The sequence below is a fragment of the Hippopotamus amphibius genome, chromosome 6 (assembly GCF_030028045.1).
Source record: "Hippopotamus amphibius kiboko isolate mHipAmp2 chromosome 6, mHipAmp2.hap2, whole genome shotgun sequence".
In the NCBI taxonomy this organism is placed as follows: domain Eukaryota; kingdom Metazoa; phylum Chordata; class Mammalia; order Artiodactyla; family Hippopotamidae; genus Hippopotamus; species Hippopotamus amphibius.
Genome location: NC_080191.1, coordinates 10,398,714 through 10,419,610, shown reverse-complemented (window position 1 = coordinate 10,419,610; position 20,897 = coordinate 10,398,714). Strand labels below are relative to the sequence as shown.

At 38.6% G+C, this 20,897-nt stretch overlaps 1 protein-coding gene across 5 annotated transcripts in view; it reads right to left on the bottom strand.

Moving 5' to 3' along the window:
- PDSS2 (decaprenyl diphosphate synthase subunit 2) overlaps positions 1-20,897 on the bottom strand; it is a 265,019-nt gene that overhangs the window by 42,037 nt on the left and 202,085 nt on the right. For all 5 annotated transcript variants that reach the window (XR_009054310.1, XR_009054309.1, XM_057738874.1 and 2 more), the window contains exon 7: positions 8,372-8,404. Coding sequence is in view for 3 of the 5 variants with exons in the window: in XM_057738874.1 (XP_057594857.1) it covers positions 8,372-8,404 (33 nt within the window). In the remaining 2 variants the exon portion in view is untranslated. The remainder of the gene's footprint in view (positions 1-8,371; positions 8,405-20,897) is intronic.

The following is a 20,897-nucleotide window of genomic DNA, read 5'->3' as shown; positions in this document are numbered from 1 at the left end:
AACTAAGAACTGGTCTTCATCAACAATCATAGTTTGCCTTAGCTTCCTGATAAATGTTAGATACTATGCAGACAAGTAATTTTTCAGGGCCCAGTAATTCAAAGTGATAAATCTAAGGATGGGAGAGACTGCCCCATTAAATATTATTATAAATGAAATAATTTAATATTTTATATATAAAGTTAGAGATGAAAGACCAACAAGCTAGGAATATATGATTTAAAGAAAAATAAGATTTATAACTGCCTAGAGGATTGAATTCAAAGAGTATCAATAGTATTGGGGTGAACAACTGAAAGGGTGGCATTATTTTATGATGTCATAAAGAGGCTTATCACTGATATCATTTAATAATTTTATTCATGGTCTACAAGGGACTAGAGGTTATGATCATTAAATCTGTTGATGCCATTGAGGTGTGTGGGATTGCTAACACCTCAGAGAATGAGAATCTAATTTTAAAATAACACTAAGAAATTAGCAAAATAGATCATCAAAGCAAGATGATAGTCACTGGGGACAAGTGCAAAATAATACACTCAGAGACTTCAGGAGGAAAAGAACTAGCCTGATAATAGGGAATGAGTGAATGAATGTCCAGAAGGTGACTGTCTTGCAAAAAGACTTGAGGGCTCATAATAAGGTAGAACTCTGGCTCAAGATACTAACAATTGCATGTGCAATTAGAGTATATTTTTGATTAAAAGTTTCACATGGTACAAAAGCTTCTTTGCTTTATTATGGACAGAAACTGATCAATGATTATTTTTCCATCATTAATAGCTGTATCTTGAACGAGATTTGGAATCAAAGCAGTAGTTGCAAAAACCAGCTTTAGTAAATTAATTGTTTTGAAAAAAGGATTAAACAAAACCTATTCATTATCGCTGGAAAAAAAAAACAGCCAAAATAAAAAACACCTCCACTTTTCTGAAATGGGATTGCCAAAGGAAAAATAACTGATTTTAGCTGATTTTTAAGGAAACAAATGGAGGATTTAAAACTTTCAGGTGGCTGTTCTGGCAGTTATCTTCCTGCACCCATCCCTCTGCTGTGGGTAGGTGATCAGATAAGTGCTTGCCCTAGGTGGGCTCAGTGTACGAGGTTTCCGTCTTCCTCAACTGTTCCCTGGCACTTCAACCACAGCTTGAGGCCTCGCATAAAAATTCACAGTGTAAAAAATCACGTTTCAGAAAACAAACTTATGGTTACCAATGGAGAAGGGGGGGATAAATCAGGAGTTTGAGATTAATATATATATATACAACTATGTATAAAATAGATAACCAACAAGGACTATTGCATAGCACAGGGAACTATTCTCTCTCTCTCTCTCTCTCTCCCCCCCTATATATATATATATATAGGGAGAGAGAGAGTCTGGCGCATATATATATATATATATATATATATATATATATATATATAACCAAATCACTGTACACCTGAAAGTAACACAACATTGTAAATCAACTATACTTCAATTAAAAACACATAAAAAAAATCACATTTTCTAATAGTATATTCCTTCTATGGCCCTAGAAGCAAGCAATTCTTTAGGTGCCCAGAATTAAATTCTGGTATGTCACTAAAAACACGAGTTCAGGCAAGTTATTTTTCAATTCTCAGCAGCTCAGACTGTAATACAGAAAAATTTTGATTCAAATCAGAGTCTACATTTTTAAAACAGATACCTTTCAGAAGAAAACTTGTTTAAATGTTATTACCTGAACGCCCTTTTTTACATTTTTACGTGTTGTCATCTAGTCTTTACCAAGCATATAAAATTTTATATGGTTGCATCCATATTATAATGGTATTTGGATTTTTTTCCTTTAAATTGTATTATAAACATCTCACCTAATTGGACCACAAGTCCTTAATGAAAAAAGATAGGAGAGGGGACTGTCACGCTTCTACACAGTCTCCACGATTATCACTGAAAGAGAGATCAGTGTTAAGTGTGAAGACAGCTTCAAGAGGGTAGAGGACACGAGAGCTTTAGTGCACACAGTGCTGCTGTTTACAATACTTTACCAAAGGGGCTAATGCGGAGCCCCAGGGTAGGGGGAGCAGCTGCCCAAGAAAGGGGTACAGGGAAGAGAAAACACAGCAACATCTGGTCTCTAAATGTGCCAATGTGAGAAATTCTCAGAGCCAGTTAGCTAGGGTAAAGGGCAAGCAGGCAAAAACTGTCTGCAAAAAAAAAAAAGAAAAAAAGAAAAAAGAAGAGAGAGAGAGTCTGGCTTTGTCAATAACAAAAGGACAATAACACTTACAGAAAATTTCCTATACTCAAGGTTCAAAAAAGAATTTTGGATTCAATATGCAGCAAAATGGTTGAAGCAATCTATGGATAATAAACAAGAAGAAACGGTTAAAAGGGCAAGCCTTGGAAAGGAGAACTGTGACACGAGAGGAAAGACTCTTTTTCTTCTTAAAGGGAAGTGATGGTATGTGATCATACAAATGCAAATGTCTGTGGACAGCACAGTTTGCTGCTGGGAAGGGAATTTTAATATGTACCTTATGCAAATGTGTTTTATAATAAAACAAAATGTGCAAGGCCTTCTGAGGGCGGGGAGGGAAACGGAGGGCAGGGGCTCTAGATGCTGTGCCTGAGAGGCAGGAGAACACACTACTCTGGGACCTGAACGAATTCCAGGAGAGAGGGCACGGCAAAAACCACGCTTTTCAAAAAACCTCTCTCATATTTGACTGAGAACTGGATGCCTGATAAATTAATGCCTGCATAATCTTTCTTTACCAAGTGCTTAACCTTGAGCAATTCTCTGTGCTTCAAGTGAACCTCAGTAAGAAGACATGAAAAACAACTTTCTTTTCTGTACTGAGTCATGGGGAAAATTATATGAACCACACAGTAAAGACTGGAAATGAATACAAAGAAAGCTCCTGCAAACAATTTAGAGTCTTTGTGTCAAAATCAGCATGACTGTCAAAGCCCACGTAAGGCCCAGTCCCGGGCACCTGCGGAAGAAGGAGCAGGAGCCCGGCGTGCCTGCACGGCCAAGAGTCTGGTTTTGACCAAGTGATGTTTATTCATATCTGTATTTCTGAAGCAACTGTTAAAAAGAAATTGAGAAAAAGTATCTGTATCTGTATCTCTGTGATGGAGATATTTAAGCCAGCCGTTTTGAAAGTGTTAAAAAATTAAAATCGTAGAAAGCTGAACCATAGGCGCCATGTTTTGCCTCAAGTGGTAAAAATACCATCTGCCTCGGCCTTCGGGCAGCATGCTTCTTTCAAGTCGCAGTAGGCTAAACGACAGGCGCACGCTCAGCTCCAGCTGGGGAAAATACACAGACGTGTGTAGATGTTTTTCTAAGTAAGAGTAGTCAACATATTCATTTTCCTTCAGACACGTATATCAGTTACCATAGCAAACCAAGAGTGAATGTGGCCTGAGGAATTTCTCCACTGGTCTTGACACACGCCCATGAATTTCTAAAATTCAATAGGTGGCACTCTTCCTCCCTCTAACACTGAGCTCAGTCTGCTTGGGACCAGAAACGTAGGGAACATGGCATAGTCCCCTATTCCGTGAGAGAGACACTCAGGGCCACAGACCAAGCACCGTAATGAAGACGCCCACTGCACTGCACATATGAGCACAACCAGTTTTTTTGGTCACAATTCACTTCTGGTAATTACACTCTGTTCAATAAAACTTCTCCTGCCATTTTAACTAGGTAAGTAAGACGCTTCTTGTTTTTTCGTTTTAGAAGCTGGGTAGACTCGCCTTTCCATTAAACAGCTTCCATACCTGCCCAGCCCCAGGTGGATGAGCTTCAGTAGTGGGTAGAGTGCTCCTGTGCTGGTGTTAACCGCCTTCCAGAGGTGTGAGAGACTTAATGAATGAATAGTTGCTGAGTGCTTTGATAGCTTTAGATGAAAGGCACTGCATCAGTGTAAAGCATTCACAACCAGGCTCCATCACAACAGGAACTCAATTAAGAAGTAGTTCAGGGACTTCCCTGGTGGTCCAGTGGTTAAGAAACCATCTTCCAATGCAGGGGACACAAGTTCGATCCCTGGTTGGGGAACTAAGATCCCACATGCTGTGGGGAAACTAGGCCCTCGTGCCACAACTACTGAACACATGGGCCACAACTACAGAGCCCACGCACTCTGGAGCCTGTGCGCCACAACTAGAGAGAAGCCCATGTGCTGCAACGAGAAGCCTGCATGCCATGACAAAGATTCCATACACTGCAACTAAGACCCTATGCAGCCAAATAAATAAATTTTTTTTTTTTTTAAAAAAGGAGTTCAATTTCTTTTCTGAGTGTTTGAGGACAGACCACTGTTTTGCTGAATGTGACAAACACTCTGAGATCTAGCTGAGACTGATTCTGATCGCCACTTCTGCCCTCTCCCCTACTTCCTCACCATTCTGAGACGGGCAAAATTGGAGAGCTGGCATACAAAGCCACAGACCGCACGGCCAAAATAATTTTCTATGGTTCTTAAAATCTGATTTTTCAGATAAAATTTGGCTTTTGAGAAAACACTCACCACTTGGAAATAAAGAAATCTCCAGCAGTAAATAAATTGCACGACACTCTCCAGAAATAGCCGCTGAGTTTTTCAAATGCAGTTTTACAGATGCATCAGATACTGATGCCTGCATCAGCCAGCATGAGCACCAGGACCATGCCATGGACCCATGAGACACTACATAAGAAACAATACTGCAAGCTGTACCCTGCAGACATCTCCCTGACACTTGACAGAGATGGATATAATCGTTTTTACCCATGGTACTTGGATTTGAGTCTATGTATGGATGATAGGTCTGGGTTAATTGCCTAGATCAAGTTATGCCCTTAAATGTCAGCACAGTACCACATACTCCAGCAGGGTGGGTTTCTGTTTATTGGCATGAGATATATTGTCACTGGGCACTTGGGAGGGCAACCTTAGGGCTACTGAACATAGGGATGGATTGTGTTATATAGTCAATATACTCTTTAAACAGCTAATTCAAGTCTACACTCCCCAATTCCAGACCTCTCAGCCTCCTGTACTTCTCCTAGCATCGCACTAATGCAGTGCTCGTCCATACACATTTGTCAAGCACCCCTGTATATAAGCCTGTGCTGTGTACAGATGATGCAACCATGGACAAGGCCATCAAAGGCCCTGCCTCCAGGGCTCTTACATTCTAGTGAAAGAAGAAAAAACAAGCAACTAAATAAAAATGATAATTTTACATTATGATAAATGTTAAGGAGAAAAAACACAGAGCAAAGGGGGACTTTCACTAGGAAGCTCTGAGTCAGTCCTGGTCGTGGGTAGTCAGCTCCAGCACAGTGCCTCGCACATATTAAATATCAGATCCATAGTGCCTGGGTGGATGAAGGAATGAATCTGGACCTCAACAGTATACAAGATAAGAATGCCCCCCTCTCCCGAAAAAAGAATGTCTCCTCTCAAATTTGGGCTTCAAGAGTAGAGCACCAGTATTCTAAACTGCTCCTTTTATACTAAGGAAACTGAGGGAAGACCAAAAAGGTTAAGTGACTGATAACAGATTTTGCAGTAAGTTGGTGAGGGAGCCACTGTTTGGTCCAGGGTGTTCTATCTGTGCCCCACATTTTTTCTTTTCTTCCAGTGTCTTCCACTGTCAGGTGCTTCTGCAGTAAGAAATCCTAAAGGAGTTCTCTGAGTCATAAATAAGCATCAATGGTAAATAATAACTCCATTGTCAAATCATGAAGTCATTTCCCTTACTTTTTTGTTTATGAGTTATTTCCTTTACCATCACAGTGAAATTCCAGCATTTATCTCCAAGCTAGTTTATTACAACCTTCCCAAACAATCTTCTTATCCCTGCTGATACCTGCAACTTGTGTCAAAAGCTTTCCTTTCTTCTCTGATTGGAATAAAAAACCCTATACCAGAATTTCTCCTGCAACTAACTTCATGGGTCTTCTGTTTGCTTACGGCCTCACTCACTCACCATTTACCAAGTGCCAAGCACTGTGTTAGGTACTAAGTATACAAATAAGATACTGTCTCTGCCCTCAAAGAGCTCACAGTCTATGATCTGTCTCATGAATGGTCATTATAAAATAACAGAGGTAAGTGCAATGACAGAGATGCACAGTGTATTAGAGAATGCAGGAAAGTACCTCATCCAGCCTAGGGAACCAGGGAAGACTTCCTCTTGGAGATGATCCTACATTAAGCCTTACAGATTAAGCCAGATGAAGGGGGACATTGCTGCATTCCAAGCAGAGGAGACAGCATAGGTCAAGGCATGGAGAACAGAAACCGTATGTTTTATGTATCAATAATTTGGTGCCACTGGAGCACAGGGTAGGCGGACACAAAGCTGGAGAGTCCCTCCAGGAAGGGAGATCAGCATGCCTTTTATGCCATTCGAGGAAGCTTTGAATTTGCCTTAGAGACAACATGGAGCCGAGCAAGGGTTTTAAGCTGGAGTGTGAAACTGCCAGATGTATGGTTTAGGTAGACATTCTGGCTGGTGATGGCTCTGTGGGGACAAAAGAGAGGCATGGAGACCAGTTAGTAGGCTTTCTAGTGGTTCAGGTGAGGAGACTCAACGTGAGCAATGGAAGAGAGATCAAGAGGAGGGGTTGGATTCAAGAAAATGTAGGATAAAAAACAGGTGTGACTTGGTCATAGAACATAGCGGTGAGGGGGTAAGAGCATTTGAGAGTGACTTCTAAGTTTCTCACACGGTTGACTGGAGGGATGACAGTGCCACATCAAGAGAGAGAGTAACAAGGACCAGAGATAAGACACTAAGACTGGACCCTAATGTCAACGATGGACTAATGCAGGTTCATTGATTGTAACAAATGTGCCACCACTCTGCTGCAGGATGCTGATCGTGGGGAAGGCTGTGCACACGTGGGGTCAGGAGAGTAATGGAAACTCTTTATACTTTTTACTCAATTTTGCTGTGAACTTAAAACTGCTCTAAAAACTAAAATCTATTTTTAAAAAAGTGACCAGAGATGTTAGGAAGATGCTGAGTTCATTTTAAGACACTTTGAGCTTCTTTGCCTGGGAGGCAAATTTGGGTATAAGGTGGGAGACCATTTGGGTATAAGGCTCAAATAGACATCTAAGACAGAGTGACGGATATAGAAGTCCTCAGTTTAGAGGTGCTCCTATTAATCTAATTTTTCTGGAAGAAGGCAAAAGTTTGTGAGATAGGGAACCACATTTCAGGCAAGGAAAAGGCATGGAGCCAAGGGTGTGCACCTCAGGGCTGTCAGGAAAGCACAAGGTTCTGGATCAGCCCTGGAGAGATCATTGAGGGTTTCAGTTGTCCCACTGCAAGCAGAGCCCGTACAGGTCCCATTTCTTCCTCTTGTCTTTGGAGTGCAGGTGTGCTCACTCTCTAACTATTCTTGACTGATGCAAAAACCAGATGGTTAGCACGTTCCTTTAGCCAAGCAGCTGTATGCATCTTACACACCTTCTAAAATATTCCACTTGTTCGTCAGGAGAAAAGAGAACATGACCCAAGTGTGTTCACAGGCTTGCACCGGTGCACTGATATCTGAAATCCCACAGCAGTTTTTGAACAAGGCTATGTGTCAGAATTATCTGTGCAGCTTTTTTTTCAAACCCTTCCATCCTGCCCCTGCCCTGCTCTGCCCACCAGGGAATCCTGATGTTGGTGAAAGAGGGTATGATGCTGTGGTACCCAGGCATGTATGTTTTCAAAAGCCCCACAGGCGATGTGAAAACTACTGCCTTTAGGAATCCAAATCTGCCCTGTATGGTGTTTCCCAGGTATTAGTGATGATGCTTAAAAGCTGTTTTCCACAGTCTGAAGGCATCTTTCCAGCAATGGTTACTGATCTCACCCAGTGTCTTTTTCTTCATAACACTTTCCACCATTTGACATTGCAGTACACATCCATTCAGTTGTTTTTTTTTTTACTTTTATTTTTTGGCACACGGGCTTAGTTGCTCCGCGGCATGTGGGATCTTCCTGGAGCTGGGATCGAACCTGTGACCTCTGCATTGGCAGGCGGATTCTTAACCACTGCGCCACCTAGGAAGCCCCATTCAGTTGTTTATTAGCTACCCATCTCCCCCACTAGCTTGTAAATGTCATGAAAGAAAGAGTTGACCTGGTTCACTCTTGTATTCCCAACACCTAACTGTGTCTGGAATGAAACAGGCATTCAATAAGTAAACTTATCACTAAATGAATCCTATTTTACCTGCTAATGCCTATTAAGTCACAGGGAATGTCCCTCAGCTTTGAATGTGATGACTCTCTTTTGATCTTTCAAATATAAACAAAAACCAAACATCAAATTGAAATGTATAAAATTGTGTAGAATGTATAAAATCTACCCACCTTAGCATAGTCTAGTCTTCCTTTCTCTTGAGCCTAAAATAGAAATGAGGGGGACATTAGTTCTTTAAAAATCATTTAGTATTTCTATAACTTTTGCTTCTCAAAGAATAAGTCAACTCTTTCCCCCCTCTATCTCTCTATATATATATTGTGAAATACACATGTATGTATGTGTATACATGTATATAAAACTCTCAAACATACTGAAGAGTTGAAAGAACAGTACCACGAGCACACATATACACTCTAGGTTTGACAGTGGCAGACACCATGACCCCTCACCCCTTCATGCTTCAGCACATGTCTCGTAAGCATAGGATATCTCATATGTGATCACTTTCAAATGAAAAGAACTACCAATAATACCGTATCATCTGACATACAATCCATGTTCTAATTTTTCTAACTGTCCCAAAAATATATTTTATTTTAGCTTTTTTTCTCAAACTAGAATTAATAAAGATTCACATATCACACTTGGTTTTTATGTCTCTGTTCTGCCTTTTAAACCTAGCCCCTCCCTATTTTTTAAGAAATGAAAATAAAAATCATTAACTTTTTAAATAATTGACTTTTTGAGGAGACCAGGGAAGCTATTGTATAAAAAGCCTCTCTTTTTGGATTTATCATATTATTTCTTCATTGTGTCATTTAACTTGTCCCCATTTGCTTACAAACTGAAAGTTGGGTCTGAAGAAGCTTGCTTAGATTTAGGTTAAACATTTTTGGCAAGAATGTTTTATACAGAATATTATATACTTCATACTGTATCAATTTGGGAGGTACCAAATGTCAGGATGTCCTACTCTTGGTAATGCTATAAATTTGATCACTTGGTTGAAGCGGTGACTATCAGATGGATCCACTGCAATGACATATTTCCTTCTGTACAATGAGTAAATAATCCATGCAGTCAATTTTTTCCCACTTCCTTTGGCTTAATTTTTAATATGTTATATTATGCCAAAAGATCCCTACCTCCATCCCACTGTCACCAGGATGAGGAGAGGGAAGAAAGATGGAGGCGAGGAGACATTCTGTATAAGGTTGAATTTTATTTTAAAATATTTTTGGTCATTAAAAACAATTTAAAATTAAACATATACTCAAAATGTTATGTATCAAATCTGAACATAATAGAGACAACCAAAGTGTTAGTCTTTGCTGGTAGGTCAGCTCATTTTTTGTGGACTTCAGAACAAAACTTCTCCTGCCACCTCTGCACAGAACAAGAGCCCTTCAACTTATAAACAGATTAGGTCTTGAGACCATTTTGTTCAAGTCCAAAAGGACACTATACAGATAACAAACGTGGGCAGATTACTTTCAGGAGAGAAAATGAGATCTTTATAAAATTAGTCCTGATTCTTCATGCTTCTTTATAATCTTTTTTAAAAAATTTATGCAAAGATGCCTGCATTGCTTTTCTTATTTTCATAAAAAGCAACTTCTAAGACACTGTTCATGTATAGTTGTTGGCACCATCACAAACGACTCAGTTAAAATTGTAGCTTGCATGCTTTCAATGAAACAAAAGGCCTCTGCAACCAATGTACTATGAAAAAGAATCTGCGGTTTTCAAGCTGCCCTTCAAAGATGTTTTCGGGATCTAGGATTTTCAGTGCACTAAGAAGGGTTTGAACTTAGTCCTGAGATGCAATATACCAACAGGAATGAGAGTCGGTTCTTGCAGACACTTTAAAACCAAGCTCATTCTTTTCTCTGCTCAGATAGTTTATACTTACTTGTTTGTCTGTGGACATCTTTTCCCAAGAGAAAACAGTTTGTCTACACTGCAATCTCTCTCCCCGCACTGTAACTTCTGCAGGAGCGGTGTGGAGCCCCTGAGTACGTCCGCAGAGCGCACTCATGACCTAGCTACTCACTCTGATGTTGTGCAAATATGAACTGGCCTCATGAATAATCCACGGCTTGTGACCAAAATTTCCGCAGCAGCATCTCACAATATGCTTAGTCTTAAAGTTCCCAAACTCTCAGCTGTCTTTCAAATTCATTTTAGGTTAATGAATATCTGATACGAAGGCTGATCCAGTGGTCACCAGTTTTCCACGTTTTCAGTTGTTTGTCCTTTTCCTTGAATCTTGCTGATCAGCACAGGCTGCTCAGGCACAGCACTTCTCCAATGATGCACAAACTGGGACCCCGACGGAATTATTCCTGCTGTCAAACAACTCATTCCTGAGACACGTTTGCCATTTCCTCACTACTTTCAGTCGCTTCTGTTCTAACCACCTCCTCTTCTTCATTCTAGCACTTTCAACATTCTCATCTTACAGTGTTTACCACAAAGGACATGTTAGAAATGTTGAAAGTGGTATCTGTTGAAAGTCAGAAAGCTGAGTACCTTTCATATCTTGAGGCTGAGGGTAAAGTTCAGAGAAACGATAATTTACGATATAGGTGGACTTTTCCTTTTGGAGGTATTAAGCCATTTTCCCAATGTCTCAGAAAAAAAAATTCAGTTTCTTCAGGCAGTAACAGTGACTATAATGCTGTTTACAGATAAGGACATCTAGAGTCGTCTCATCACATTTCTGGTTTATAAACTAATCCTGGAGAATTCTATTATTTTGAAGTATTTGTGCTTAATCAGTCACAAGCCATTTTCCTTTTTTTAAAAAACTGAAGTATAGTTGATTTACAATATTATATTAGTTTCAGGTGTACAATATAGTGAGTCAATATTTTTATAGAATCACAAGCTATTTTCAAACCTTCTCATCTTATTCTGTATTCCTAGCTTTGCCACCCGCTTTCAACCAGTGGAGATATACTTTGCTGGGGATGACGGCAAAGAAACACCATGTATGTAAATCCTATTTGTTCAACATCAGCTCTTAAATGTTTTGAAAGCTGAGAGACTAGCAGCCTACATAAAATGACAGCACGACTACCACAGCCATTACAACCTGAACAGACTGTAACTGCTGATATGCTGCTTACCTGAATGTCCTTTTTATTTTACCACAACAAACATTCCACTCCTGTGAAACCATTTCATCCTCGACTGCTTTAGCTTGTACATAAAAGTATCATTTATTTTATAAAACAAAATACTATAAATATTTAGACCTTTATAGGTATATAATATATATTTCCAGCTGCTACATGAGTTGATATCTAGGTATGCCTGACACACACCTGAAAGTACACACTCTGATATAAAATTTTTTTCACAAGAAGCTTTTAGAGCTTATAAAATATAACTAATTAGAAACAAATGCAAATGATTTAATACCCTACATAAATAATATTTCTCATTGAACATTACCAATTCTATTTCTTTTTGTAAAACAGTTAATTTGGGAGGGGCCCTACTTCCTATTTCATCTGATGGTGCTCACTCACTCAATCATTGTCCGCTGTGCACCTACTATGTGTCAGGTATTGCTCAGGCACTGGAGACACAGCCAGGAATAGAACAAGTCAACGTCTCTTCCTGTAGGGGGTTGCACAGCCTTGCTGTCACCTACAATCTCCCTCTAGAACTTAAGCTACATGAGAGTAGGGACATTTCCTCTCCCGATCATAACTGTATTCAATGTCCAGATCAGTGCTTGTGGATAGTAGATGATCAATATCTGGTGAATGAATGAATAAATGGATAAATGCTTTTTCTTAGTAGGTGTTGGCTATGTACTGTTTATTCAGGAAACTTACAAAGCAAAGTTCATATTACTCCTAGTTCTAGGAAAGCTGGGTGTTTAAATTCAGTCAGCATGCAGTTACTGTGGAGCCATCATCTGGTGCCTTACAGATAAGTTGTACTCATACGGAACAGTACCATATTTTGACTTTATTACTCAACTTCTATTTAAAAGTAGACTGAAGAAGGGAATCTACAGAAAATGAATTCAAAGAATTCATGAAACTCAAACAACAAAAGGATAGAACAGAGAAGAATACTCTACTAGCCTTCTCACAGATGCCACGGTTTAGCGTGGTTGAGTGCCTCCACCTTGATATCAGTGTATTGAAGAGAAAAGAGCCTGAGTGGAGGCCAGGAGACCTCAGATTTCCAATGTACACCTCCAAGCCTCAAATGGTAAGTGGGCCATGCTATGGAGGGAAACAGGTGGCCTAAGCTCTTAACTGTGACCACTCTAAGAGGCACTGGGACCTCCGGGGAAGTGGATATGTTGGGAGCCAGAAAATACAGTTTCTAGCCGATAATAGGTTAACACCTCAAGTAATTTTCAATCGTTATGTGGGTCTTCATTTTCTTATCTGTAAAATAAGAGTACTGGGCCAGACTAGGCATTCCCAAGTGCTGGGCTGGCTGTAGCATAATCACCTGGGTAGCCTGTTAAACATGCAGATCCTTAATACCCTAGCCCTGAATTCTGAGTCACCTGAGGATCTCTGGTGTGGACGATGTCTAACATCCTTTCCAATTTATGCCTCCGTATGCATCAATGTTTATCTCAAAGGCTAAAAAGAGAACAACTATATAAACTCCATAAGTCTCAAGGACAATGGAGTGCTGTAACTTTACCCTCTTTTCCTGACATCTGCCACTTACCATGTATATTTCTAGCAGAGCAAGATATTAAAATAACTTTCTCACTGGGGCCCAAAATAGGCTGATATAAAATAAATGCAGACTGTATTTCAACAGCCGGCAGTCCTGAACCTCTTCCTGCCACACCGTTCATCTCCAGAAGCCACTGTAAATTCTGCCACACACGGCAATTCCCTGAGGGCTTCATTACTTGGGTCTTTAAAAGGGATTCACTCATCTTTTGCCTCCTGTAGGTGTGCTTCTTGTCAATCCAGGTCATGAGAAAAGAAAGTAATTTTTCCCAGTCTTTAGCAGTTCACAGAGAATGTGTGGTTTGACCCTTGTTTTATCTTAAAAAAATGTGAAAATAGACAAGCTAGTGTGCCAGTGCTCATGACACCGAAGGCCTCCTCTGACAGCTACAGTGAGCGCTGTAAAACAATATTCTACACCAAAGCAAACAAAGCCAGCGCTCTGACTGAGAGGATGCACAGAGGGATTAATTCCAAAGGTTTATATACCAGCCTCTGCAGACAAAAGGCAGACAGATTCCCTGTTGGTAAGTAATGGATGTACAATGTGGTCTTTTACTTTAAGAAACAAGTGCTTTTTTATAAGTCAGGTAACAAAAGATTGGATGACAAATGAATTGCTTCCAATTTCTAACTATTGTTATCTGGATTTGAAAACTGGATATGGAAAAGCCTTCTTCTAAAAGCACAAAACTAATATTCCACAGCAGGGAGTACAGAAATCGCTAGAGACTGATCATCTCCACTGATGTTATTCTTCCCCAGTGCTACCAGTTACATTTTAGAATAATAATTTAAAAAATAAGATTCTCTTCTTAAACCTTCAAGAAAAACTACCTTTCTTCTCAAAATTTTTAGTTGAAAGAACATAATGAATACCCATGTGCCCTCCAATTAGATTAATTAGTTGCTAATATTTTGTCATCTTTGCTTTTTCTCTAGATGATCATTTGCTATTTGAGAGTAAGTTACAGACATAATGATATCTCATCCCTAAATACGTCAGTATTTATCTCCTAAGAACAACAGTGTTCTTCTACATAACTACAAACCCATGACCACATCCAAAAAGTTTAACATTTACTATAATATTTAAGATAATGTCCATATTCAAAATTCAAGTCCAACCAATTAGAGCTATGTTTATCCCAAGCCAAGATCAAATTAAAAACCATACATTCCCTCTGGATGTCACGGCTTTTTAATATCTTCTAATCTACAACAGTCCCCACACCACCATCTTTTCTGTCTCTTATACTATGGCATTTTTAAAAAGAATCCACGTCAGTTGCCCTGCAGAATGTGCCTTATCCTGGACTTGTCTAATTGTTTTCACGTGATTAGATTCAGGTTAAAATATTTTTGAAAAGACAACTACATAGATGATGCTGTACACCGCTCCATTACATCAGGAGTCATACAATATCAGTTGTCTCATTATTGGTAAGACTAAGTTTGTTCACGTCTTCCCTTTGTCTTCAGCAAGTAATCTGTAGGGTGCTCTGAGTCCCTGTGAATACTCGGTTCCTTAACTAATCATTCATCCAATTGTTTTAACTAATTGTTCACTAATCTTTCTTTTTTGAGTAAAATGTTACATTGGTGGCTGAAAAAATAATGTTAAAAATAATAATGATATTTTAAAGGTCTGCCTTGGCACTGGCAGAAATATCATCGACTCTTTTAGAGAAAACAGGTCTTACTGAAAACAAACTCTGCATTTGCGTTGGTATTAAGAGGAGGAGTTTAGTGTGTATAAATATAGTGTGTGTGTGTGTGTGTGTGTGTGTGTGTATATAATTTGTTGGTGGGTAGAGGAAGGGAGGAAGAATACCTTATTTCAGAATTGTTTAGTTATACTGTAAAAGGATTTTAAAAGGTCACAAATCAGACATCTACTAGACCTGCTGGCCCCCAAGCTGAAGCAGCCAGCTAGCTGAGTTTGGTTTGGGAGAAGCAATCCTTACTGGGCTCTCTAGTTTGGAGCTGGAAAGGTGTCAGAATATAAAGGAACAGGGCAGGCCTTTTCTTTGCTATCTTGACCACTCTTACCTACTAAAAAGAGAGCACAGGAGGCATCTGCAAGGAAGTGAATACCCTTCAGAACTGGACTGCTTGGGTACCTGATTTTACCATCTCTTTCACCAGGAAAAGCTAATTTTTGGAGGCAAATGTGATTGTCCTTGGAATTACCTTTCTTGTATTCTCTTCCTTTGGTTCACTGTGAGAAGAGGAAGAAATAGACAGATGCAGAAGGCTATGGTACCCCCATCAAAAAAGATTTATCCACATGATAACCATATCATATCCAACCATCAAAAGGTATAAAGAATTGATACATGTTACAACATGACAAAAATATTCTGGAACTAGATAGTGGTGATGGTTGTGCAACACTGTGAATGTAGTAAATGTCACTGAGTAAAATGGTGAGTTTTATGTTATGTGAATTTTACCTCAATTTAAAAAAAAAGATCTTGGGATGCATAGATATAGCATATTTTGTTTATCCATTCATCATCTGATGGACATTGGGTTGTTTCTACTTTTTGGCTGCTGTAAATATTGCAGTACATGTTTTTGTCTGAACCAAAGTCTTTAAGCATAGTCATTATGTACTATTTTGGCAGTTCTTCATCTGTCCCTATACTGCCCCATGTTTTTCACCTTCCATCCAGATTATAATACTTTTTTTTTCTTTGCTTGCCCATCTGCAACCCTTTTCATGGCTTCTGTTGTGTAGGAAGCCCTCACTCCCATCTCTGTTGTCAAGATTTTCTTCAAGGACTATCTCAGATATCATTTACTTCACAAACCTTTTCTTGACTTTTTCAGCCAGATTCAAACTCTCTTTCCTCTGAGCTGCCAAAATGGCATCAATTATAGTATTCTTTATCTTTGCGTGTTTCTCTTAACAAGGCTACAGACAACCTTCATGCAATTTACTTCTGCAACTTCTATAGTCAAGCACTTTGTTTCCTTAAGTGCATCAGAAAACCTTAAAAAATATTTTAATTTAGGAGATATTTAGAGCCATTTCATAGGTTTTATGGTCTCATATAGGGTCCTTTCAAATACCCACGCTCTACCCCCTCTATGGTAGAGAATGCTGTCAGTATTATCCCTTTTGAAACAACTCAAAATAACTTCAATAATGAGAGGAATAGCGTGTGGCATTAATGAGGACTCTCTGAATGTACACTTTCTTTTAAGACTATACATGCGTTATGTTCGTGCATACCAGCCTTGCCTAGCAATTTTTGTTTCACTTTTTGAATAACAAGTAAAAGTAGGATATCTAGGGACAAGTGAGTTCTAGTTTAGCGCTGGTAATACGTAGTTCACTTAAGGTATTTTGTGGATGGTTATGACAGTGTTAGAATGTCACAAGCCTAAGTGACATTTCAGTACTTTCAGAAATAGCCAAGAAAAAAATAATCATAATTCTTATTTCTTCAGGTGACTTATAATGGCAGCAGAAAACTAGGAGGATCATTAAAAATAAAGCTTGCTGACCTGCAATAGCCCCTGGACTCCCTGAGAGAGTTAGAGCTCTGTGGTTCTCTGAAGGGTTCTACTTTCTTTTATTAGGAATCAAAATGATAGCTGAGTAATGACTTCACCTCCCTAGGGTGAATCACCCATTCACTACCAGTATTTTTACCTGATCATTATTTTTCAGCAGCTACAAATTTAAATTTAAAATTAAGGTAGGGAGGGATTTGTAGAATTTAGCATGAAGACATTGCTTGACAAATATTTCTCAGCCGTTTCCAGTCTGGCCTGGTGTTCTAAACTGCCCCCTGTGAAAGTGCATAGTGTGTGTGCGCCTGTGGGTGGATGGAAGAGAGCTGTCCAGTCCTAAGATTTGGGGAGGAGGGGGAAGTTGGAGGCAGCAGCAGGGCCCGATATGAAAAATTTCGGAGGTGCTCTGCTTCTTGGCTTCACAGTGATGTTGAACGGGCACTAAGGGCATGTGATTCCTTCTTCCCTTCCTTGTCTAGTCATTAATTCTCATTCTCCCTAAGCAGGAAATCAAAAGGGTAGATTTCCCTTTTGGGCACACAAACCTGTTCGAGCAGAGCAGGGAAGTACTTTTACATGTGATAATAAGAAATCATAGTTGTCTTCCATCACTGGGAGCAAGACTTTTCTATTTCTCAGTGTCAAAGATAGTATTTAGCTTCTAATACATATTTTTCTTACAATGCATCTCTTGCCTAAGAGATTTTTAAAAGAAATTTCTTAGATTTATTTAAGAGCTGAAAGGGACCTTAGATATGATCTAATGATCATTTTGCAAAAAAAAAAAAATATATATATATAATATTAATAATAATAAAAGGATGTTAAAAATCATATATATAATATTAATAATAATAAAAAGGACGTTAAAAAATCATATATATAATATTAATAATAATAAAAAGGACGTTAAAGAATAATAATAAAAAGGACGTTAAAGACCTTAAAAATGATCTAATGATCATTTTGCAAAAAAAAAATCATATATATATAATATTAATAATAAAAAGGACGTTAAAGAATATATATAATATTAATAATAATAAAAAGGACGTTAATAATAATAAAAAGGACGTGATTAAGGTAAACAGATGCTAGCAGACCCCAAACTATAGAATCCAGGTCTTCCAAATCCTGGTCCTCTATAGACCAGAACTGGTATACCAACTTGACTCTGTCTATTTAACAAAACAGGCTGCCACCAAACAGTTTTGTCCCCCAAAGACCATACCACAGACACTTTTTGACAAATACTAACTGGATGACTACTCCAAGTAAGTTACTATACAGGTACCATTGGTAATTCAAAGGTAAATTCACTACTATTCTTAAGGATCTTACAATAAAATTCAAAACCTGGGAGAAGAAAAGATCACAAAAATGCAAAGGAGAAAAATATCACAAAAAGTTGGAAAAAAGAGCACTAGAACTAATTTCAGGATTAATAAGCCGCCTCCTTGAGATTCAGGATAGAATGTCCCTCTCAAGTGTAATGCAAATTGTGTTCCCTAACTCTGACTAGGGGGTGTTCACAGAACAAGATCATTATCATAGAGAGCTTTATATAAACATGAATATAATTGAGAAAATTAAAATAAACTCAAGCAAGGAGTCTTTAATCTGAAGAATGTTGCCCCCTGCATGACAGAAACTAACTCTTAGATTTCTTATTTGCTTCAGGTGAATTCACTTTCTCTTCTTCTATGGCCCTGTTCATGACTCAGACATATAAATATAAGGAGAAGGGTCCAAAGTCCATGGAGCAAATCACAGCAGCCTGGTGGGGCCTTGGGGTGGGCAATAAACTGCCAGGTTTTCCTGAAGGATGAGGATTTAGAGATGATCGTGGGGACCTAGCTTGGAGGACGTAACTTGTCTGCTCGTGGGTGTCATCTCGGCAGAGTTTACTGATCTCTGGACCAGATCTATTCAATTTACTTGAGTTAATGCCTAGGGCATAGGCTATCTGGAAAGGATATCCCTTTGAACCGAAAATCAAGTTGAGGATATTGATTTGGGAATATTTCACCAGCTGTTTAGGAAATCCTGGACTCTCATGTAGTCTATATTTAAACTTTGTATGCTTGCAAAGACACTAAGAGTTAAATATGTCCCTTTTCTGTGAAGCTTCTTTAAAATTCATATCTATGCTAGTCATATATATATATATATATGTGTATATATATATATATATATATATATGTATATACGTGAATAGCCAACAGAGAGTTGATAGCTTTCATTTAACATATTTAGCTGGATCTTTTCAACCAAAATGTAAATCTGCAATGTATTCTAATGTAACCCAATTAGAGTTACTAACACCATCTGTATATATATTTTTGGTTCAGCTGTCAAAAAACACACAAATACAACCCTCATAATACAATATTCAATAGCTATATGCTATTTCATTGTACTATACTTCATTTAACTTTTTTCTATTTTCAAACGGATCAATTTTCATTTTCTTCCTTTTACAACTAGTATTTTACACTACATATTTTAATACATAAATCTTTGCCCACATCTCTGATATTTTTCTTGGGATACATCATTAGAAGGGCAGTTTACTATATAGCAAAGTATATAAAATTTTAAACTAAAGGTTTAAAAATAAAAACAAATACATACTATTTAAAGAGTCAAGTAACACAAGACTTCTAGCAAAATATCCTAGCACTCTCCAGACCCTGTCTGTCTCATTTCCCTCTCTTTAGCTGTTTCTTCTGTTTATCTTCAAATACTGTTCTTTCTTGACTTTTAAATTTTAGACATTATCTATTGATCCTATGATAAAAGGAATAATCACATTTCTTACGTGACCAAATACAATCCCTTCCCCTACTCTCTCCCTAGTGATTATACTTTTTGGTTTAAATCAGTATTTGGTATTTACATTTTTATGCTATATAAATATTATTCTCTAAGCCATGTGAAGTATTATGATTACATTTCCTTTCTTACACATTAAAAAATGTTTCACTACAGCTAAGAACTGCCTCATTTTATTTCATGTTTTATGTGGCTGCTTAAAAAAGCGGGCCCCAAATTCTTTGAAACTTTTCCCAGTGATAAGTGAGATATACAGCCCCTCCCCTTGATTCTGGGTGGGCTTGTGACTATTTTGATAGGAGATGGTGAAAATGATGGGTGATTTCAGAGGATGGTCATAAAAGAAGATGCAGCCTCTGCCTTGTTTGCTGGAATGAACACTTGTATTTGGAGTTCTGAGTTGGCAAGTAAGAAGTCCAACTACTCTGAGGCTGCAATGCTAAGTGGAAGGGCCATGCGTGAGTACTCTGGTTGATAAGAAGCCTGGTTTCCTTTACAGCCCAGCCCAGGTGCCAGGTGTGAGTGGAGCCTCCAGATGATTCCAGTCCCCAGCATCACTGAATCACCTCCAGCCTCTGGGTCTTTCCAGCTGAGGCCCCAGACATCATGCAGCTGTCATTCCCTCTGAACACTGTCCAAATTCCTGGCCCACAGAATCCATGAACATAATAAAATGGTTATTTTAAGGAGCTAAGTTTTGGGGTAATTTGTTATGCAGCAGTAGCCACTGGTACACTTAGTTTCTATGTTCCTATCATTAATTTGTTCCTAAATGCTCAATAGGGCCAAGTACATTAGGGGATCATCAGTTCCATTATTTTTCTTGGAGACATTTCTTCTGGAGATCTCTGTCCTCTTGTCCCAACCTGGCCTGGATACAGAGCCATCAGCCTAGGACTTGCTTGGATGAGCGACAGTGTAGCATGTCATTGTACTTAAGGATGTGGGCCCTGCTGCCTGGGTTTGCATTCCGGCTCCACCACTTGCTAGTGCTGTGTGACTGTGCTCAAGTTAATCTCTCTCTGCCTCAGGTTTCTCATTAGAACAGTGGTTGACATAGTAAGTGCTCTTATTGTTAGCATTCTTGTTTATTATTCTTCCCTTCATATTGTCCTGGGAATTCCCATAACCTCACACCTATGTCTGATGCCCTAGTTCCTAAATTCCATGTCTTTTTCTTTCTTGGTTACTCCCTTGATAGAATACATCATCAACTCCTTAACAGAAGATGCTTAGGAGGTAAGTTTTTTGAGACTTTATTTTTTTTTAATTGTCCTTATTTAACACCATACGTGACAGTATGACTGGCATAAAATTCTAAGTTGGAAACAATTTCTCTTTGAATGTTGAAGTTATTACTTCATTTTCTTGAAGTTTTCAGTGTCACTACTAAGACAATTCTGATTCTTGTTCCTTTGTACATAGGTTTTTCTTTTCCTTTCTGGAAGTATTAGGATCCCCATTGTTTCAAAATTTGATAATGATGTCACTTGGTGTGGGGCTTTTAATATTTATAATTTAGAGTACCACTTCAATTTGGAGACACCTTAAGGTCCTTCAATTCTTAAAATTTTTCTTTTCTTTTAATTCTTTGTTAATTTTTCATCTCCAT